At 45.0% G+C, this 15954-nt stretch overlaps 1 protein-coding gene across 3 annotated transcripts in view; it reads right to left on the minus strand.

Moving 5' to 3' along the window:
- Nucleotides 1-4: 4 nt before the first annotated feature.
- Nucleotides 5-15954, minus strand: part of KCTD15 (potassium channel tetramerization domain containing 15) — a 46169-nt gene continuing 30219 nt past the window's right edge. For all 3 annotated transcript variants that reach the window (XM_027784228.2, XM_055819038.1, XM_027784232.2), the window contains 2 exons: nucleotides 9314-9619; nucleotides 5-3652 (listed from right to left, as the gene is read on the minus strand). In XM_027784228.2, the coding sequence (XP_027640029.1) occupies nucleotides 3497-3652; nucleotides 9314-9619 (462 nt within the window). In that variant the 3' untranslated portion in view covers nucleotides 5-3496. The remainder of the gene's footprint in view (nucleotides 3653-9313; nucleotides 9620-15954) is intronic.

The following is a 15954-nucleotide window of genomic DNA, read 5'->3' on the forward strand; positions in this document are numbered from 1 at the left end:
CACATCGAGTGACATACAGTATTAATTTATCAAACATGAATTTCACATTGTCTTGTAGTTCTTAAGCACTGTTCAGAAACATTTTGCATTAAAATATTAACAGAATACCCACAAAGAAATATTAAAACCAAATACTTCAATGTTTTGTTGTGCTGATTCTTATCCCTTGTCAAACATCTAATAAAATTGTCAACAAACCTCGATGTAATTAATACAGTGAATGAATGCACTCAACAGTTGCTTTCTCAAAAGCGATTAGTCCAACAAGCACAACATAACATTCTCTTTCGCTTTCTTTCCGAGACGTGGGAGCACAGTGGTGTAACAGGGTTGTACACAAAGTGCTAGTGAAAACTCGTGTTCTTCAAGCCAGTTTCAGTGCTCAGCAACAGCGAATCGGAACAATTTTGTTCAATCGAATTAGGTGAAAAACCGGGCTGCATTTACTTTTTGGCCTGCAAAACAAAACCATTTGCTGGCTGCGCACCACAGCTTTGCTGGAGTTTCTATGGTAGTTTAAAACCTGTATTAGCGATGCTGAGCAATGTTCTTAATTAAGTTATGTTGCTACGGTTTAAGGCCAGAAGTAAAAATTCAAATCAGCTTTTGCTGATATTGCTGCCTAAAAATATAGGGAAATAAGTAAAAAAGATATAAATGAAACTGTAATAAACTTTAAATAAGTGACCTGAAGTTACTAACTAAAAGAACATGTCCTAGCTTAACTTTTTTTTTTTTAAAAAAAGGCATATTTCTTCTAACGAAGTGATTGTTTCCACATGTCTTCCTTGCCTTAGCGCTATTTTGCAGTCAATGTTGTGATGTCATGGCTCAAACTTTCCATCTCAAGTTCACATTTAACTTGGCTGGCGCAGCCTGGAACCCTTTACGATGCCACTGTAGCAAGCTGCCCTAAGTACTGGAGCTGCTTTATTGAGCTATAAAAAAAAATACGGTAAACACCAAACTGAAGAAAAACAAACCAACCAACCACAAATAACTTGCAATGTTCTACGCCTATCTAAAAGCATCATCCTGCTTCCAAGGTGGCGGGGGCCGCCTGCCTGCACCTTCGGCGGGAGCTGGACGTGCTCAGCACTCGGCGGGGACTCGGCGCCTGCAGACAGCCCCGGCAGACCTGAGTATCAGTGGCAGAACTGGGCCCCTGTGATTAAATGTAAACGTGAGGTGTTGGCCTTTCTCCCCTGGCTGAGAGGTAACGAACGGAGAGTGTGCGCCACCGACGAGCGCTCAGCCGCGCTCCTGCGGGCTCTCCCGGTGCGGGAGGGCAGGACAGAAGTGTATGTCGGCTAAATCAAGAAGCCGAACAGATTATTTAAGGATACTTTGAACTGAAAGTAAACTCAACGTCTGAAAGTAATAAATAAACCACTTTTTTTTTTTTTTTTTTTTTTCCTTTTTGTAAGACATGGCTACATTAAGCTGAATGGATAAAGGCCAGAGGAGACGCAATCAAAAATTCTCACCTCTTTCAAACAACATGGGAGATACAGTGAGTGTTCCACCCTACTTGCTTATTTTTGATCATTTACTTTACAGAAATGTTTATGGCATGAAGTACTGTATAAGAAATGTGCATACACAAATACATGACAATTATACGTTAAGTTCTTTACAATATTAAATGTATAATATACAATTCTACAGATATCTTACATACAAAGGTGAATGTTGTGCCATATATTCAAATATGGCAATGCCTAGCAACTTTAGAATGTTGTACAAGTATAAAACCACAAAATAAAATAACTTTACAACTCTTTTAAAGTAGACAGATTTGCTCAACTGTTCTGCTAAGTTAGCAGGCCAACACGTATCGGCTAAGATTTCCAGAAGAGATCTTCGAGTTGGGTAACCAAGATAGAAAACACCTGCAGAGGTCCGATTTTCCACGGACAGGTATCCAGCCCTTTTCCAAAAATTAGACCCCTGCCTAGGTTGTGCCTTGGATAGTCAGTACAGCTCATCACTTTTGAAAATAATAGTCTTAAACACGATTTTTGTTATTTTGCCCTATTGTAATCGTTTGGCATGAAAGAATCGTTGACCACTTAGTACTCTGTCCCTTGTTCCATATGGCCGTATTTATGCATCTAAAAAGAGTTTTAAAATTCAGCATCTACAACAGTATTCTATAAATTAACGTGGGCGAAACTGAATTGTGATTAACACATGAATTAGTTATTGAGGACCCAATCATGCTAAACAGCAATAAACAGGATTTAGCAGAATGCTATTTATAACCTTGCACCTGCAAGCACGGTGCCGTCTCCTGAGTTAGGAAGCCCTGCAAGTCAGAGTCGATGCCGATGCGGGGGGAGCAGTAACCCCCTGCAGACAGCGGGCTCGGTTACAGAGAAAACTGTGCAGATGGAGGGCAGCTACGGAATCGGTACTGTAATCATAGTTTAAAATAACAGGGAAAACAATCGAAACCAAAGGTGGACTGCTTTCATCGGACAATGGCAGTAGAGGGTTTTAACATCTTTTTGCAAAAATTCCAGACCCATAAAGAGTAGGCTCGTCCAAAATTCTTAATGTTTCCTCCTAAATGTGGGCTTGTAACATGGTTAGTAAGTAACAAGGGGTGACAGAGCTTGCTTGGCAGAACCACGCTTCTTGGCTGATGCAAAAGATTTAACAGTTTCTGAGTCAAAACAAGACTGGCTTTAAGAGAACTATAGCTCCACGTCAGGTATGTGACCCTCGTGTGATGGTGGATGGCATTTCATTTTGTGCTTCCAGATCCCTACTTTTGCAAATATTGCCTTAACTGGCCTTGCCAAATTTTTTGTCGCTTTTTTGTTTCGCCTGTTGTGGGGGTTTTTTTAGTACTGAGCACCAGTTGACTATAAATTGGTCCTTTTCTGGTTCTGGATTCTGTCCAGAGAGAGATATTTCAGTTGGAAATGTTGTATAAAAATAAGCCATTTGCTAGCATGAGTGAGTACAATCACAGAAGTGTAATGTAATGTATGGAGGTGTAAAGCACGCCTGATATGAAGGAGGTGCGGCAGTCAGGGAAGATACTCAGTGCAGTTTTTAGTGTACCATCTTCCTCGCCCAGGTGCCCACTTCCACGCGTCACAGCATCGGGGTATCGTTGGAAAGGCTGACAGAGCCGTTTCTCCTGCTGATCTATTCAAATTGCGTTAACTGGTCTTTCTGCAGAAGTCCGATCTAGGGTCAGGGGTTTGTGAAGCTTTGCCTTTTTCACCACCACAGCTGTTCAGCCCAAAGTACATTCCCAGCAGGCCTGGTACGCTGAGCATGCTCAGGAATTTCATCGTGAAAAACAGACAACTGGTTTTTCAAATGCATTTCATGGCTGGCTATGTGACAGGTAGTTTCAGAATACCACTAATTGGCAACATAAAGTCAAAATCTGTTTGCTAATACTGTTTTGCAAATCCTTAGTGTTTCACATAAGGGACTATTAAACGCTTCTACGGTTACAAAGGAGTACGGGTAGGGTCTAGTCCAGGGGCTCCTGTTTTATTCTGATTGTTGGGGTAGGTTGTGGTCGTCTGTCTTCGCGACACAGCACGTATTCACTGAACTGAGAGGAATCCACCCCACCACCGCATGAAGCTGCCACGTTAAATCCCTTCTGAAATAATCTTTCGAGCACCTGCAATGTGGGGGGAAAAAAATCAGATTATTATTTAGCAAATTTTAGTGATAAAAGCATTCAGAGGCACCGGATCTAAATGATGGATTTAGTCTTTCGAGTCCTTGTTGAATGAATATTATTCAGCTATAATTCTATAACTTATTCTTAAATGACTACACTGTGATTAAAGTCTCGCTCTCAGCAAACCTCTGTAGAAAACAAAAATTAATCAAACAAATAAGTACTCTGCAGAGCAGCTTAGTACACTATATAGTAAAAACCGGACTGCGGTTATATTGATGCTCTCTCTTACTGCTTATAGAAAGCTACGCAGGGTTTAAGTCGTAATAAGAAGTGCCCATTATTCATCAGTAATATGAACAGTCTTACAGAAAGTGGCTGAAAACATTTCTCAGCTCTTCTTTGGCAGATGAAAATGTATCAGGAGCCTGAGTGACACTTCTACCAGATCTTCACGGAAATCGCAGCTGTGATTTTCCCTTGCTGGAAGGGAGCGCTGCTTTTAGCAAAGCACGGCAGGGACGGGGTGTGGAGCCAAGACATGGACAATAGGGAAATGTTCTGGCCCAGAAAGAGGTTAATTTGTATTGCCCAAATATGTATTTTCTCTTTCTCCTTCTAAAGAAAAGTTGGTGCAATTTAGATGCATAAATTTAAGGAGCCCAGAGGCAACTTTAATTTCTGAGACTGTCACACAGCACATTACCCTAGGATATACTGATCTTGGCAATATGATCGGGGCCGTGTTTTCACATGCGTGAGCGTGTTGATATACGGTTTCCCAGCAGAGCAGGATGCACGCAGACTTTGCTCAGCATTGGATGAGAGCCGATGCCAGATCCACCTTCGGCAGATCTGCAACGCAGAACCCACCGGAGGAGATGCCATGCTGCCTCCCTCCCGCCGGCTGCTCTCCTGAGTCCAGGGCAGCAGCCTGGAAAGATGGTTCCTGTGTTTTCTCTGCTGATAAATGCCACCAAGGGGAGCAGCCTGCACTGTTCTGGAACAGTCTCGCCAAGGTGCTGTATCTGTTGCTACAGCACACGGGCCCACCGCGCTGGGCAGTGAGCCTGATGACTGACTAACCCTGCTGAACCTGGGGACACCAGCATCCCATGGGGCAGCTGTCTGCCACCCGCAGCGCCAGGGACTAACCTAGCTAAAAACTTGTTCACTCAGCCTCGAGAAGTCTCTAAGCAATACGCCAGCCTTCGGACGGAGTCAACTCGTACACTTTCAGGGGTTTAAGTCATAGAAAGAATGTTATGTTTTTCTGGGTTTTACTGGCCCTGCGAGCACTTCAGCAGTTCCCCCTGCTGCAGCAGTCCTTGGAAGCCTGATGTTTCCAGATCCGCACTACAGATCTGCACACCAGCCCGCTGCCCTCGCACACAGACGCACGTGAGGCCACGGTGCACTTCTTAGTGCACCATTCCTTGTGCCTGAATGTTGGCTTTGCTTTCTCCAGAAGCACCAGCTTGGAGCCTTTATGAAGGGTAGCTGATCTCAAAGGGACAGCTGTGTCCCAGCTGGTGTCGCAGTGCAAGGCAAACCACGGCAGCAGCATGTGCTGGTCTTAATCCGTGGGAATCCCCCTTTGAGGTCACCTGTGCTACCCATCTGCATTTTAATCCGCGGTAACTAAAACCTTGTACTTGCTACCCTGGCTGCTGAGGAGAGGCGAAGGAGCGGAGCTGCTCTAGCACAGCTTTGCCTAAGCCGTGCTGAATCTGCGGGGAATCCGCTTGCCTGAGGAGCTCTGCCTGGCCCTGGGACACAGGGACTAAACGTTCTCAGAAAGTCTCATCTGCCAAATCTCACTGACTTTTGCCCTGATTTTTATATACTGTAAGAAAGGTGTAGAACTGAAAGACCAAAAAAGCACTCCAGTGTCTGGAGGAAAAACGAACCTGGAGAGATTAAAAGAAGGGGCGGGAGAGCGGTTATCAAAATACATTCAAAAGAGAGAGAGAGAAAGGTTACAACTCGTATTTGTCTGGGCTGCATGCAGCCTGTAGGACAGAAATGGGCTGCAGACCCTAACACTTGTGCCTGCTCAAATAAGGCGGCAGGAGTCTGGGAGGGAAGGAGGGGTAAGATGTTTTCAGACTGCTGTTTCACAGGCTAGAGTGTATTTTGACTGTATTACGTACCCCTGTTCCTAGACCCAGCAAGACAAAGACGAGAGGCAACCCAGCCACAGGAAAGGAGGCTTCTTCCATTTAACTGGACAGCAAAACAGCGGATTGACAGGTAAGATTTCAGAGAGAGACGTGACTTCAAAATCCTTGCTAAAAATTTTTTTTACAATCAATTTGCTTGTAAGACAAAACAAGCAGAGGGGTGCCCTTGGCTTGCCTCGGTCCAAAGCCGTGGAAGGCTGCACGCTCTGTACCGAGCCAGCTCTCTGCAGCCAGACAATCCAGGTAGACATTACACCTTAGAGCACCGCACGCAGAACAAAGCGATCAGTTTTTGCTACCTACGCGCTTCAAGGACTAGACTGCAGGCTATAATCTAGTGTTAAAAACCTTGGTATCATCAATTTTCTCAGCAAGAAACAAAACAGGCCAAATCCTGTAAACAATGCAGAGAACGTTTAAATACTGTCGAGTTTTAAGTGTAACTTGGATGAAGTTGAGCTCAGGTCTATGGAGAAAGGCTGCCGAAGGCTGCTTCCACGTGCGCTGAGCACTGTTTGTATGCGCCAGTGCGTACACAAGACTGAACGGCACGTGGAACATGCACAGATTTAAAGGCCATTTAGTGAATTCGGCTCTATGCACGTTACTTTTTCTGAAGGTACGATACAGACAGAGGGAAACCAGCGAGTATCTCTGAATCGAATCAGAGCTACTTTCCTGTAAATCTCCAAAGAGAATATGCCAAGAAGTAAGTGAGTATCAGCTGTGATTCTCCTACATACAGGGAGACTGACACACAATATTAAACACAGGATTTGTGCTAGGATTTAATATACCCTGTCTTCCAGTATTCCAAGCACATCTGATTTTGTTGGAAGGTTTTCCAAATGGAAACATGATACTTCACTTACTGCATTTCATTTAAATTTTGCAGAATACTAACAAATACATTTTTAATTATGAAGACTCGATGTTCGACATATACAAGCGTCACAGAATTTTCTCTAAGGTAAGCTCATGTATCTCAAGCAGAACCTGTTGCAAGGAATTGAAAAAACTGTCAGTTTTAAGAAAACTCTATACCTATATGTAATTACATATATATGGGTATTACATTCAGAGTTACTATATTTTTTTGGCTAGCACTACCTAATCAGTGTGGACATTCTTTGTTTTACATGCACAGTTTTTGACACAAAACATTTCATGAAAATATGTTCCAAAGATCCAAAGGATCTATAAATACTGCAATTGTGCTACCAAATACATTCAGCGGGGCACAGGGAGACAAAAGCGATGCACCTCAGCAAACAGCAGGCAGACTTACTGTGTCACTCTTTGAGATTCTTTGGAAATGATTCTGCTCTTCCAACCACCTCCCCTCCCAACCCGTCTCCCTTAAGTCTGTGCATTTGCTCCACTGTGCTTCCAACTTCTGACTTAATCTTGTTTTGCCAAAAAATCCTGGGAAGGGGAAGGGCAGCAGCTAAGCACTGACCAGAGTCCATCAGAGCCAATGATAATTAGCTGCTGATTTCATCAGCCTTTGGTCTCAGCAATGCATCATTTTCCAGAAAGTGTTTGAAAACACTTTCTATTAATTATATAGTAAAATGATGTAATTTAGTAAAATGATGTAATTTAATAATATTATTTACACTGCAGACTCTTTGACAGAATTTTTTTTCACAACATGAACATGCGAAGAGACTCTTTGATTCTGTCTGAATTTTGACTGAATTCAAAACACATTCAAATAATCACAATAATTAGCATTAAACTTTTACTACAAGCACACATTTCCTGCCAGTACGCCACCTCGGATAAAACAGAGCCGAGTGCTAAGCCACGTGGGCATCCTGCACTTGGACTGGCGGCTTGCAGTGCTGAGCCCCTCAGCAGCTCGCAGTGACCCTCGTTTGTTTTAGTTTTTCTAATTTCTTGCATGCACCTATCACATGAACAGCATGGCTGAGACATGAACACGCTTCCCTGTCCACTCACCTTAGCTAAACTGCAGCTGCTCCCTTCTCCACCCAGCACAGTGATGAATTCCAGTGACGGCCTCCGACCCACCTCCAGCCGCCTATTTTTGGGGCAGCCCACTCTAAACCTTGCCAAACATGACATTGCTAAGGACTGTGCAAAATTAACCACAGGCATCGGACTGTTGAAAGTTCAACCAAATCAAACACTTGGAAGTCTTGAACCAAAAACTCCCCCAAAATAGCTAGATTTAGAATGGTTTCAGACAAAAGCGTCTATTGGTGCACAATGCACCAGGGAACGCTGCCCAGAGGCATCAGTGTCAAATGCAGGTTGTTAAAACAGCTCCATCCACCTTTACGTGTTCTGGAAACTGAGGGTCTCCCAAAAACGTTGTCAGCTGGCAGCCTGGGGGATGGAGGGCGCCTCAGCATGCTGCGCAGTAACACCACAGGTGAGCAAGGGCTCCAGGCTCCTGCCCTCCCCTGCTATTACGCCTCCCTCCCCAACCTGTCTGGCCAGCCTGTCCCACGGGCCAGTTCTTCTGCGGGTATTTGCCCACAGGGAGCTTTATCAGGACCACTATGGCACTTCCCACAGCCCAGTTAATGTCTGCAGCCACAGCCCATCTGCAGGGGACGGTAACTTTGGAAATATTCCCCTATAGGTTGATTTCACGTTCCATAATACAAGTGTCTGCAGCGTAATTTAAAGGCATATGTGCAAAAACCAAGAGCTCTGTTTTGCCCTTGTTAATTAAGGGACAAGTAAACAGCATCATCACCAGCGTTCCTTCTCCGCAGCCCAAGGATGGCTACAACACCAAAGCTTTGGCGCAGTGGCGGTCATCCCTTGTGAAATGGCATTTCTTGCCCATGAGGCTGCTGCCTAAACACAAGCCACCTATTTATTTCTGCTACCATCCACCTATCTGTCCAGTTATCTTCTTTTGTTTCAGATGTTTAATTTTAAACCTAATGTCAAAACTCTGAGTATAAAATGAAATACATTTTGTTTAAAATACTCTGGGCAATTTTTATAGAACATCCTTTTGAAAAAAAAAAAAAAAAAAAGTGCAGAGATCAATTTTTTTAAGTCCATCCCGCAGGCACCATCATTTAATTATGAGTGAGACATAAATTATGCATTTACACATTGTTGCATTTTCTATAAAATGGTGTGGAGATTTTTTTTTTGTAGTTTTTGGAACTCTCTCTTTCTTCCTGGGGGCACTTTGGAGGAAAAAAAAACTGCTGCAGGCTATACATTGATGAAAAAATTAGCATTTATCAGTATAACACCATTATGAGACCAGCATGGCACTAACATACACAAAATCTAAATCTAGTTTTCTGCTTAGACTTAGGAAAACCTGAAAGACTGTGATCTCACCAGGCAGAAAATGTCTCCTTGCAGTATAAGCACTGAAGGTAATTGGGCAGAAGCAAATAATTTGCATATAATTGAACAAGAAATAATAAAAAAAACACCCCAGCAAACAGATGAGCCAGCACCGAAAGGACATTACCTGCACTGAATTCAACCGGCAGTATCCATTCAAAGGAAACCTAATAACATGGGTAGGGTCCTGGTTCCAGCCTGCATTTACGGAGTTGCACATGACGTCCCCAGTCTCCGGGAAGATCTCTTCTATTAAAGCTTTCTCCCCGCTCAATGCAATTCTTTCCCCCAGATCTGGAGTCACTCTTACGACCAAGCAGTCACAAGGCTGGAAATGTTTCCTTTGTTCTTTCTCTTGTTTCCATCGCTCAAGTTCCTTAATCATTGGCTGCAGCTGGTAATACTTTGCTTCTTCATATAAAAGATTAAAGTCCTGGGAAAAAAAAAAAGAAGAGAGGGAGAGAGAGAAACTAGAAATGCTTATAGTTCTTTTCTAAAAATGAGTATTTTCCTGTTTGACCTACTTAGGCTTATGTATTGTCAGCAAGAGTGCAAAGGCAACAGGTATCCACATACTTTGTCTTCGTCTTACACCTACACAGAAAACCACACCGTGTTAGTGTTGAATCTATTTGAGCTGACCGTGAAGTTCCCATTGCACTGAATTATTCTTTCATTTATGATCCCACAAGCTCAATGCCAGAAGGCTTTACTTTTGGATTAAGAAATCAAAATCACTGGTTGCAATAAGCAAAGCCTGCTGATGTAAGAGATGTCCTGAGCCCCAATCTGCACTCTTGGCCTCAGATACTCACTTCTGATCTTACAACAGAGTGTCTCGGGCTTCGCTGTCACCTCTCGCACACATGTTATGAGACAGAGATGTCGGTTCAGCTTCACTTTTCACCTGTCTGCTGAGTCTGAAATTCCGCTCAGCTTCTCCCTGCGTTTCATGATTATTCATGTATTTAAAGCATACTTTGGAGCCTGGTAAATTATACAGAGGTAGTGACCATCCTGCTGGCTGGGAGCTCAGCTATGCATTCCAACAACTTAAAAGAAACAGCTCTCCCCAGCCATTTGTCCACCAGCTTGCTTGGGCTTTGGGCAATTCAAATTCCCAGTTTGATGCAATTCCCCGTTTATTGACTGAGATGTCTTCTGCACATCCTGCTTAATAACTTTTCATCAGGTTTCCAGCAGATCTTCCCACCTCAGCTTAAACACGTGAGAGTATGTTGAGGCAAAGGGTGTCAGCAGCCCCCCGACCCGAGGAAGCAGCCGTGCCCACCAGACCAAGCCAAAGAAAGGGGGAAGGCCCCAGCAGGCAGTTTGCTTACACTGGCTCACCAGCTCCTTCAGCCCCCCGAAGGGAAGAGGAGCAACAAGAGCACAGCACCAGCTCCTCTCTGCAAAGACCTGCCGTTTGCTTTCCTGGCTCCTACACCTGCTTACAGATGGAAATGCTGCACCGCAGGCACAGTGAATGCATTTTGAGGAGTATGCTGCAGGTCAGCACCTGGACAGAAAGGCCCATTCTCCACCACTGCAATGCAATGAAGTGAAAAATCAAAAGAGTGAAATGACTTGGAATGATTTGGACTGGAAAGAAGGGCACGACAAGAAGTAACAGGAAACGAGCACCAAAATTGCATGAAAAACAATGGCAGTGCTGCTGCTCCAGGACTCGGGGAAGAGGGGAAATCAAAGGCCAATGAACATGCAGCACAAAAAGGTGCAACTCTTCATAGAGGCTTGGAATTAACCTGCAAAATCTGCTGCTGCAGGATACTGTTGAACCAAAGCAGTTAGCTCTGTTCAAATTTGGCACCACAGACCCACCCCTGCAGTGGAGAGGTGCTCCTTCACCCCAGGGCTGCCTGCAGCCTGGAGATGTATGAATATTCACGGTGACACCGGCAAGGTTATCACATTACAAAAGGGACATCCAATCCTTTACATCTCTTTGATGTCTAGTAAGGCTGGGACAACACACACACACACACACACACACACACCACTAAGGGAGAAAAAAGGACTGGAGAAGGCACAGAGAGGAAAAAGGGATAAGAGCAAGCCGGAAGAAATGGCACACTCCTGGGAAGTAGCTGGAAGATGAAAAACAACAGGAAGATTAAAGAAGAAATCATACAGAAAGCACGCTGCAAACAACTGGAGTTGGGAACAGGCCAGACAAAGAGGTGTGGAGACTGGCTGCATCACCTGGTCCTGGGTAGACAGCATCAGACCCGAAGCCTCGTCCCCGATGGAAGGTATTTCCCCCCCTCCCCAAAATCTGCACCCTCTGCTGAACCATTACTGCTTTTCTCCGCTCACCAGTGAATCTCCCGGGTTACTGAGTATGGGAATGGTTTAAATCTACAGAGATTAGTGGCCTAAATTAAAAAAACCACCCCTGTCCCAAACTTTCCAAAATCTTCCTGTGGGACACCGGAGCAACACAGTCCACCACCTAACTGCGCTCATTACAGAGGTGTGTGCAGGGGCCCATGAAACGTTCACCGGGCATCTGCTGGTCCCACGTATCTCTCTTTTGAGCAAAGGAAAACATGCAGTGGTAAGGGAAAATGTAATGCTGTAGAGCAGCGAACAGGAGCAGCTAGTGCTTCCTGAAGGCAATGGTAAGTCTCTCACTGTTTTCAGTAGGTCCTGAAAAATTAGTTGTAGAATATCTGTCTTCATTGTTACTACAAGGTATTGTTTGTAAGGTCAATCAAGTGAATATGTGCTAAGAAAAGTCAACAGTAAAACCCAGAAGAGTTGGTACGGTGATATAAAACCCAAGTCCTTCATTTCTGCAAGCAGAGAGGGGTACAGTGCTCCTGAGGCTGGAAGCCAAGCCCATGACATTCACGAGAGCCTTTTCGACCGACTTCACTGGGCTTTGGGCTAGGCTGGCAGTATCCTGAATCACAGGAGTTCAACGGTCCAGCACCCCCGGACCAGAATGGTAATGTCATACAGCAAGCAAAACCAGGATCGCACCGCCTCTACCTCCCCACAGCCAGCCATGAGCCCATGGCATCAAATCCAGCTCTAGTGACTCCTGCCAGCCACCGTTTCTCCTAAAATAAACAAGATCAGGTTTACATTCTGATACAATTTCATGATAAGACTAGTTTTCAAATGAAACAGCTCTTCTGCTACCGTTCCCAGAACGATGCAGCCACGCTTCAGCTGCTGGCTGTGTGGAAATGGGGCTGTGCTGGGGCATCGCGCGCTCTGGGATGAGGTGTGCACCTGGCCACCACTGCCTGGGTTAAGCCAAGGTATTTGGGTAGGTGTCTAAAATAAGCCTCTCATCTCCATGTCCGTTCCACTCTCGGGTTGAGCACAAATATGCTGGAAAGGGTTCTGCAACTGGAAGAAGGGGTTTGTAACAGGAGCTGGGAACCTGAGGTGTGCTGGTGCAAAGGGGCAACGTGCATGTGCGGCGTGGGGGAGTCTGGGCACTTATTATCAGGCAGTGGCAATGAGGGAAATGCGTAGCATTTGTAGAAATGTAGAGGGGATAAAAAATTGTCTTCTGCTAGGTAAGAGGAAATTCATTGCTGTCGACTAGTGACAGCGCCGGGAAGGGACACCTTCCCACCGAGTCACTTGGGCACCACTAAGGAATGTCACAATGTATTTACGGAGGGAAGAGGATTTTGCAAAACCAGGAAGAACGAACAAACGGCTCACAGTCTGGGGGTCTGGTTCTCTAAAGGCTGCGCTCGCACAGGGTAACGGACTCAACACACCGTTAAGTACATCATGTTCTCAATTCAGGTTTGATACACTGTTTGGAGTACTGTGTATCTGTGACCGGACTGGAAGCAATGCCCAGCCCTGGACCGTCTACAAAAAATGTCCAGGTAATACCGACACAGGAATTTCCACTCTGCACTGTAGATGTACAACTCTACCCTGACGATTTGCAAAAGTTTAACATGAAACATGAAGCAGAAGAATTCAGTCCACCAGGGACCTCGCCAGGGATGTGCCACAGGAGCTGCAAGAAAACATTTCCATGCTGCCCACTTTTGTAAGTTACCAAAGGCAGATGCAGACACGCATCTTTCTAGATCTATCCGGAAGAGGCACGTTTCACTGAAACAGGCACAGGAGTAGCTGCAGGGCGCTAACTGCCTAGCACAGTGGCAAAGTGCACACAGTCTCACAGAAACAGCCCCAGAGCAGCCGGGTACAGCTTCTGTCCCAGGGGTACGCTGATAAACGCGTACAGCTGCTGCAGCACCCCCCTCACGGAGGGTCCAGCCCTGGCATCGGTGCGTGTTGCTGAGCGGCAGGCAGCATCCCGCAGCAGATTTTGTACAGTATCCAGGTTCCTTGTGCTGCAGGACTAATGATGCATCTCTCATTTCTCCAAAGGATTATTTCCCTACCTTCCCAACCTCTTTAACAGCAGTGTACTTCATGGCAGCACAGCCCAGAGTCAAGCACTGTGTACGGGAGCTAATGGAGCTGACTGTGTTTAGCCAAGGAAAACTGTTTTACTCCAAAGGTGATTCCCACCAGCCAAGGTCCTTGCTCATGAGCAGGGTGCTCCCTGCTACACTAAAGGGCAGATAGACAGTCCAGCCTCTGATTTTGCTGTAAAGCACCATAAAATGCCTTCACGAGCTACCATGAGCCTTCAGCTTCTTGCGGCTGTTTTAAGAACTAGTGAAGTTCTGTCAGGTCACCTGGAAAAGGGAGCAGATAGCCAGGTGGGATGCACAAAGCCTGCTGGAGTGCACACAGCACTCCATCCGCAACTTCTGGACAGCATTTAGATCTCATAGCAAAGGTAAACAGACCCTTCAAAGATGCACCTTTTTGCCTTTCACAAAGTAATTTTCTCCTCGTGATTCAGTAGAAAAGCTTTTTTTCTGGTGGGTTTCACATTGGCTGAATTCTGCAGTCCCCTCTGACAGGGGTGACATCTTCCTGAGGTGGAGATGGGAAGTGTGACTGCAAAGCCAGCTGTGCTGCTGCTTCAACGTCAGTGCCAGTGGGTCCGTACAGATCTGCTAAGTACAGGCAGAGACAGCCAACAGAAACTGTAAAACCATGTCTCCCGTGAACCTGATGCTGTTCTCTCAGTACTAAAGAGGCCCTTTATTTTTGTACCTGATGTTGACTCCTGAACAGGCTGAAATGGCTCTTTCCACCCGTTTTTCACTTGTTATTCTTTGTTACACGAAACAACAAACTGTCATCCTGACTCAACATTTCTTTTATATTTTAGTGCTGTGAAGCTCTGACTCCTGGCTACGAGAGAAAGTTGCTTGCTTCTGCGATGACAACTGCGCCATTTGCGAAGGTCAGTTTGAGAGCACTTAAAATTAGATGCAAGGACACTGATTTTAAAACGATAGTAATGAATTAGTGTGTTAGCCTTGTGGTTCTAGTGCTCTGTAATCCATATGAAACTCAAATATCCTGTGCGTTTGTGCTCCCCCCCTCCTTAAGATGGAGCAGTAAGATATCCTTAAGATAAGCAGGAAGTGAGTCTCATGTAAGTAGGTACCATTCGTCCTGGTTTTGCATGAAATTACGTATTGGCAGTGAAGGGGACAGATGCTGCTCATAAATCTCCTCGGGAAGCACCTCTGATGGCAGGAGGAGATCAAGGCAGAGGATATTTGGGCTGCAGAGGAGGGGCAGCTCCTGTGCCAGCCACCCCTGACCCAGCAGTGGGCAGACTGGGGCATGCTGGCTCCACGCTCAAGGACGTTTGATGCTCAAGGTGTTGTGGAAGTGTAGGAACAGGGAGCTGTAAGCAGCTCCAGGCTGCTCGCCATCGCCTCGCTCAGCACGGGCTGGCTGCAAGGGAGAGCTGAGCCAAAGAACGCACAGTAATTTCTCGGCGTACTTCATGTGGCTTAAAATCCCCCAAACCCAGGAAAATTATATGAACTATTAGAGTGTTGCTTTCAGCAGGGAGACCTGTCAGATACTAAACACTTTCAAGTTATGGCTTATTAGTAGTTGGAAGGGTAATTAATATTCACTGTAAACACACCAGTCAGACTTGATAATAAAGAACCACTAGCCTAGGAACACATACCCCACTTTCTCTGCATTTCAGTGTTAACTTAGTCTGAAAACAACACTTAAATAGCAAACACAATAATGCTAGTGCGGTACTAACATTCCAAACTTTCCAAAATAACCATCTGAGCAGCAATTCAAGTTGAAAAGCAACTTGGCTAAACCTTGAGGCTAATAAACTGCTTGATTAAATTAAGGGGTAAAAACTAATAAATATTCAAAACACTTGATAATGCTTTGTTTGACATAAAGAACATTTAATGCAAGTCTCACTGGAAAACCTGTCAGGTTTTATACCTTAAATAGAGTTTTGCATTTAGAAACACCAAGTGATTCCATTTGCTGCCTTTGATTATTGTCTTCTGTCACTTTAATCACGCTGGTAAAATTACACGATTTCTGTGAAGTCAAATCCGTTTACAATGCAGTTTTAATATAGCTTTGCAGCGCATTCTTCTATGCATTTTTATTTAGCTACTCCCTACCTAGCAATACTTTGCTTTGTTCTTGAGCCCTCATTAGCCTGGGGTTTGCTCTAAAGCTCTCCCAGGGAGGAACTAAATAAAATACAGTTAACCCTATGCAAAGAGATGGTCTGGAACAACGGACTGAGCCCGGGCACAGCGCCGGCTCTCCCGAGTCTCTCCCAGCCCTGCCAGCGGCTCGCTGTGCAGACAAGTCCTTGGCATCCACCGGCACTCTCACCTC

This window comes from Falco peregrinus, chromosome 14 (genome assembly GCF_023634155.1).
Source record: "Falco peregrinus isolate bFalPer1 chromosome 14, bFalPer1.pri, whole genome shotgun sequence".
In the NCBI taxonomy this organism is placed as follows: domain Eukaryota; kingdom Metazoa; phylum Chordata; class Aves; order Falconiformes; family Falconidae; genus Falco; species Falco peregrinus.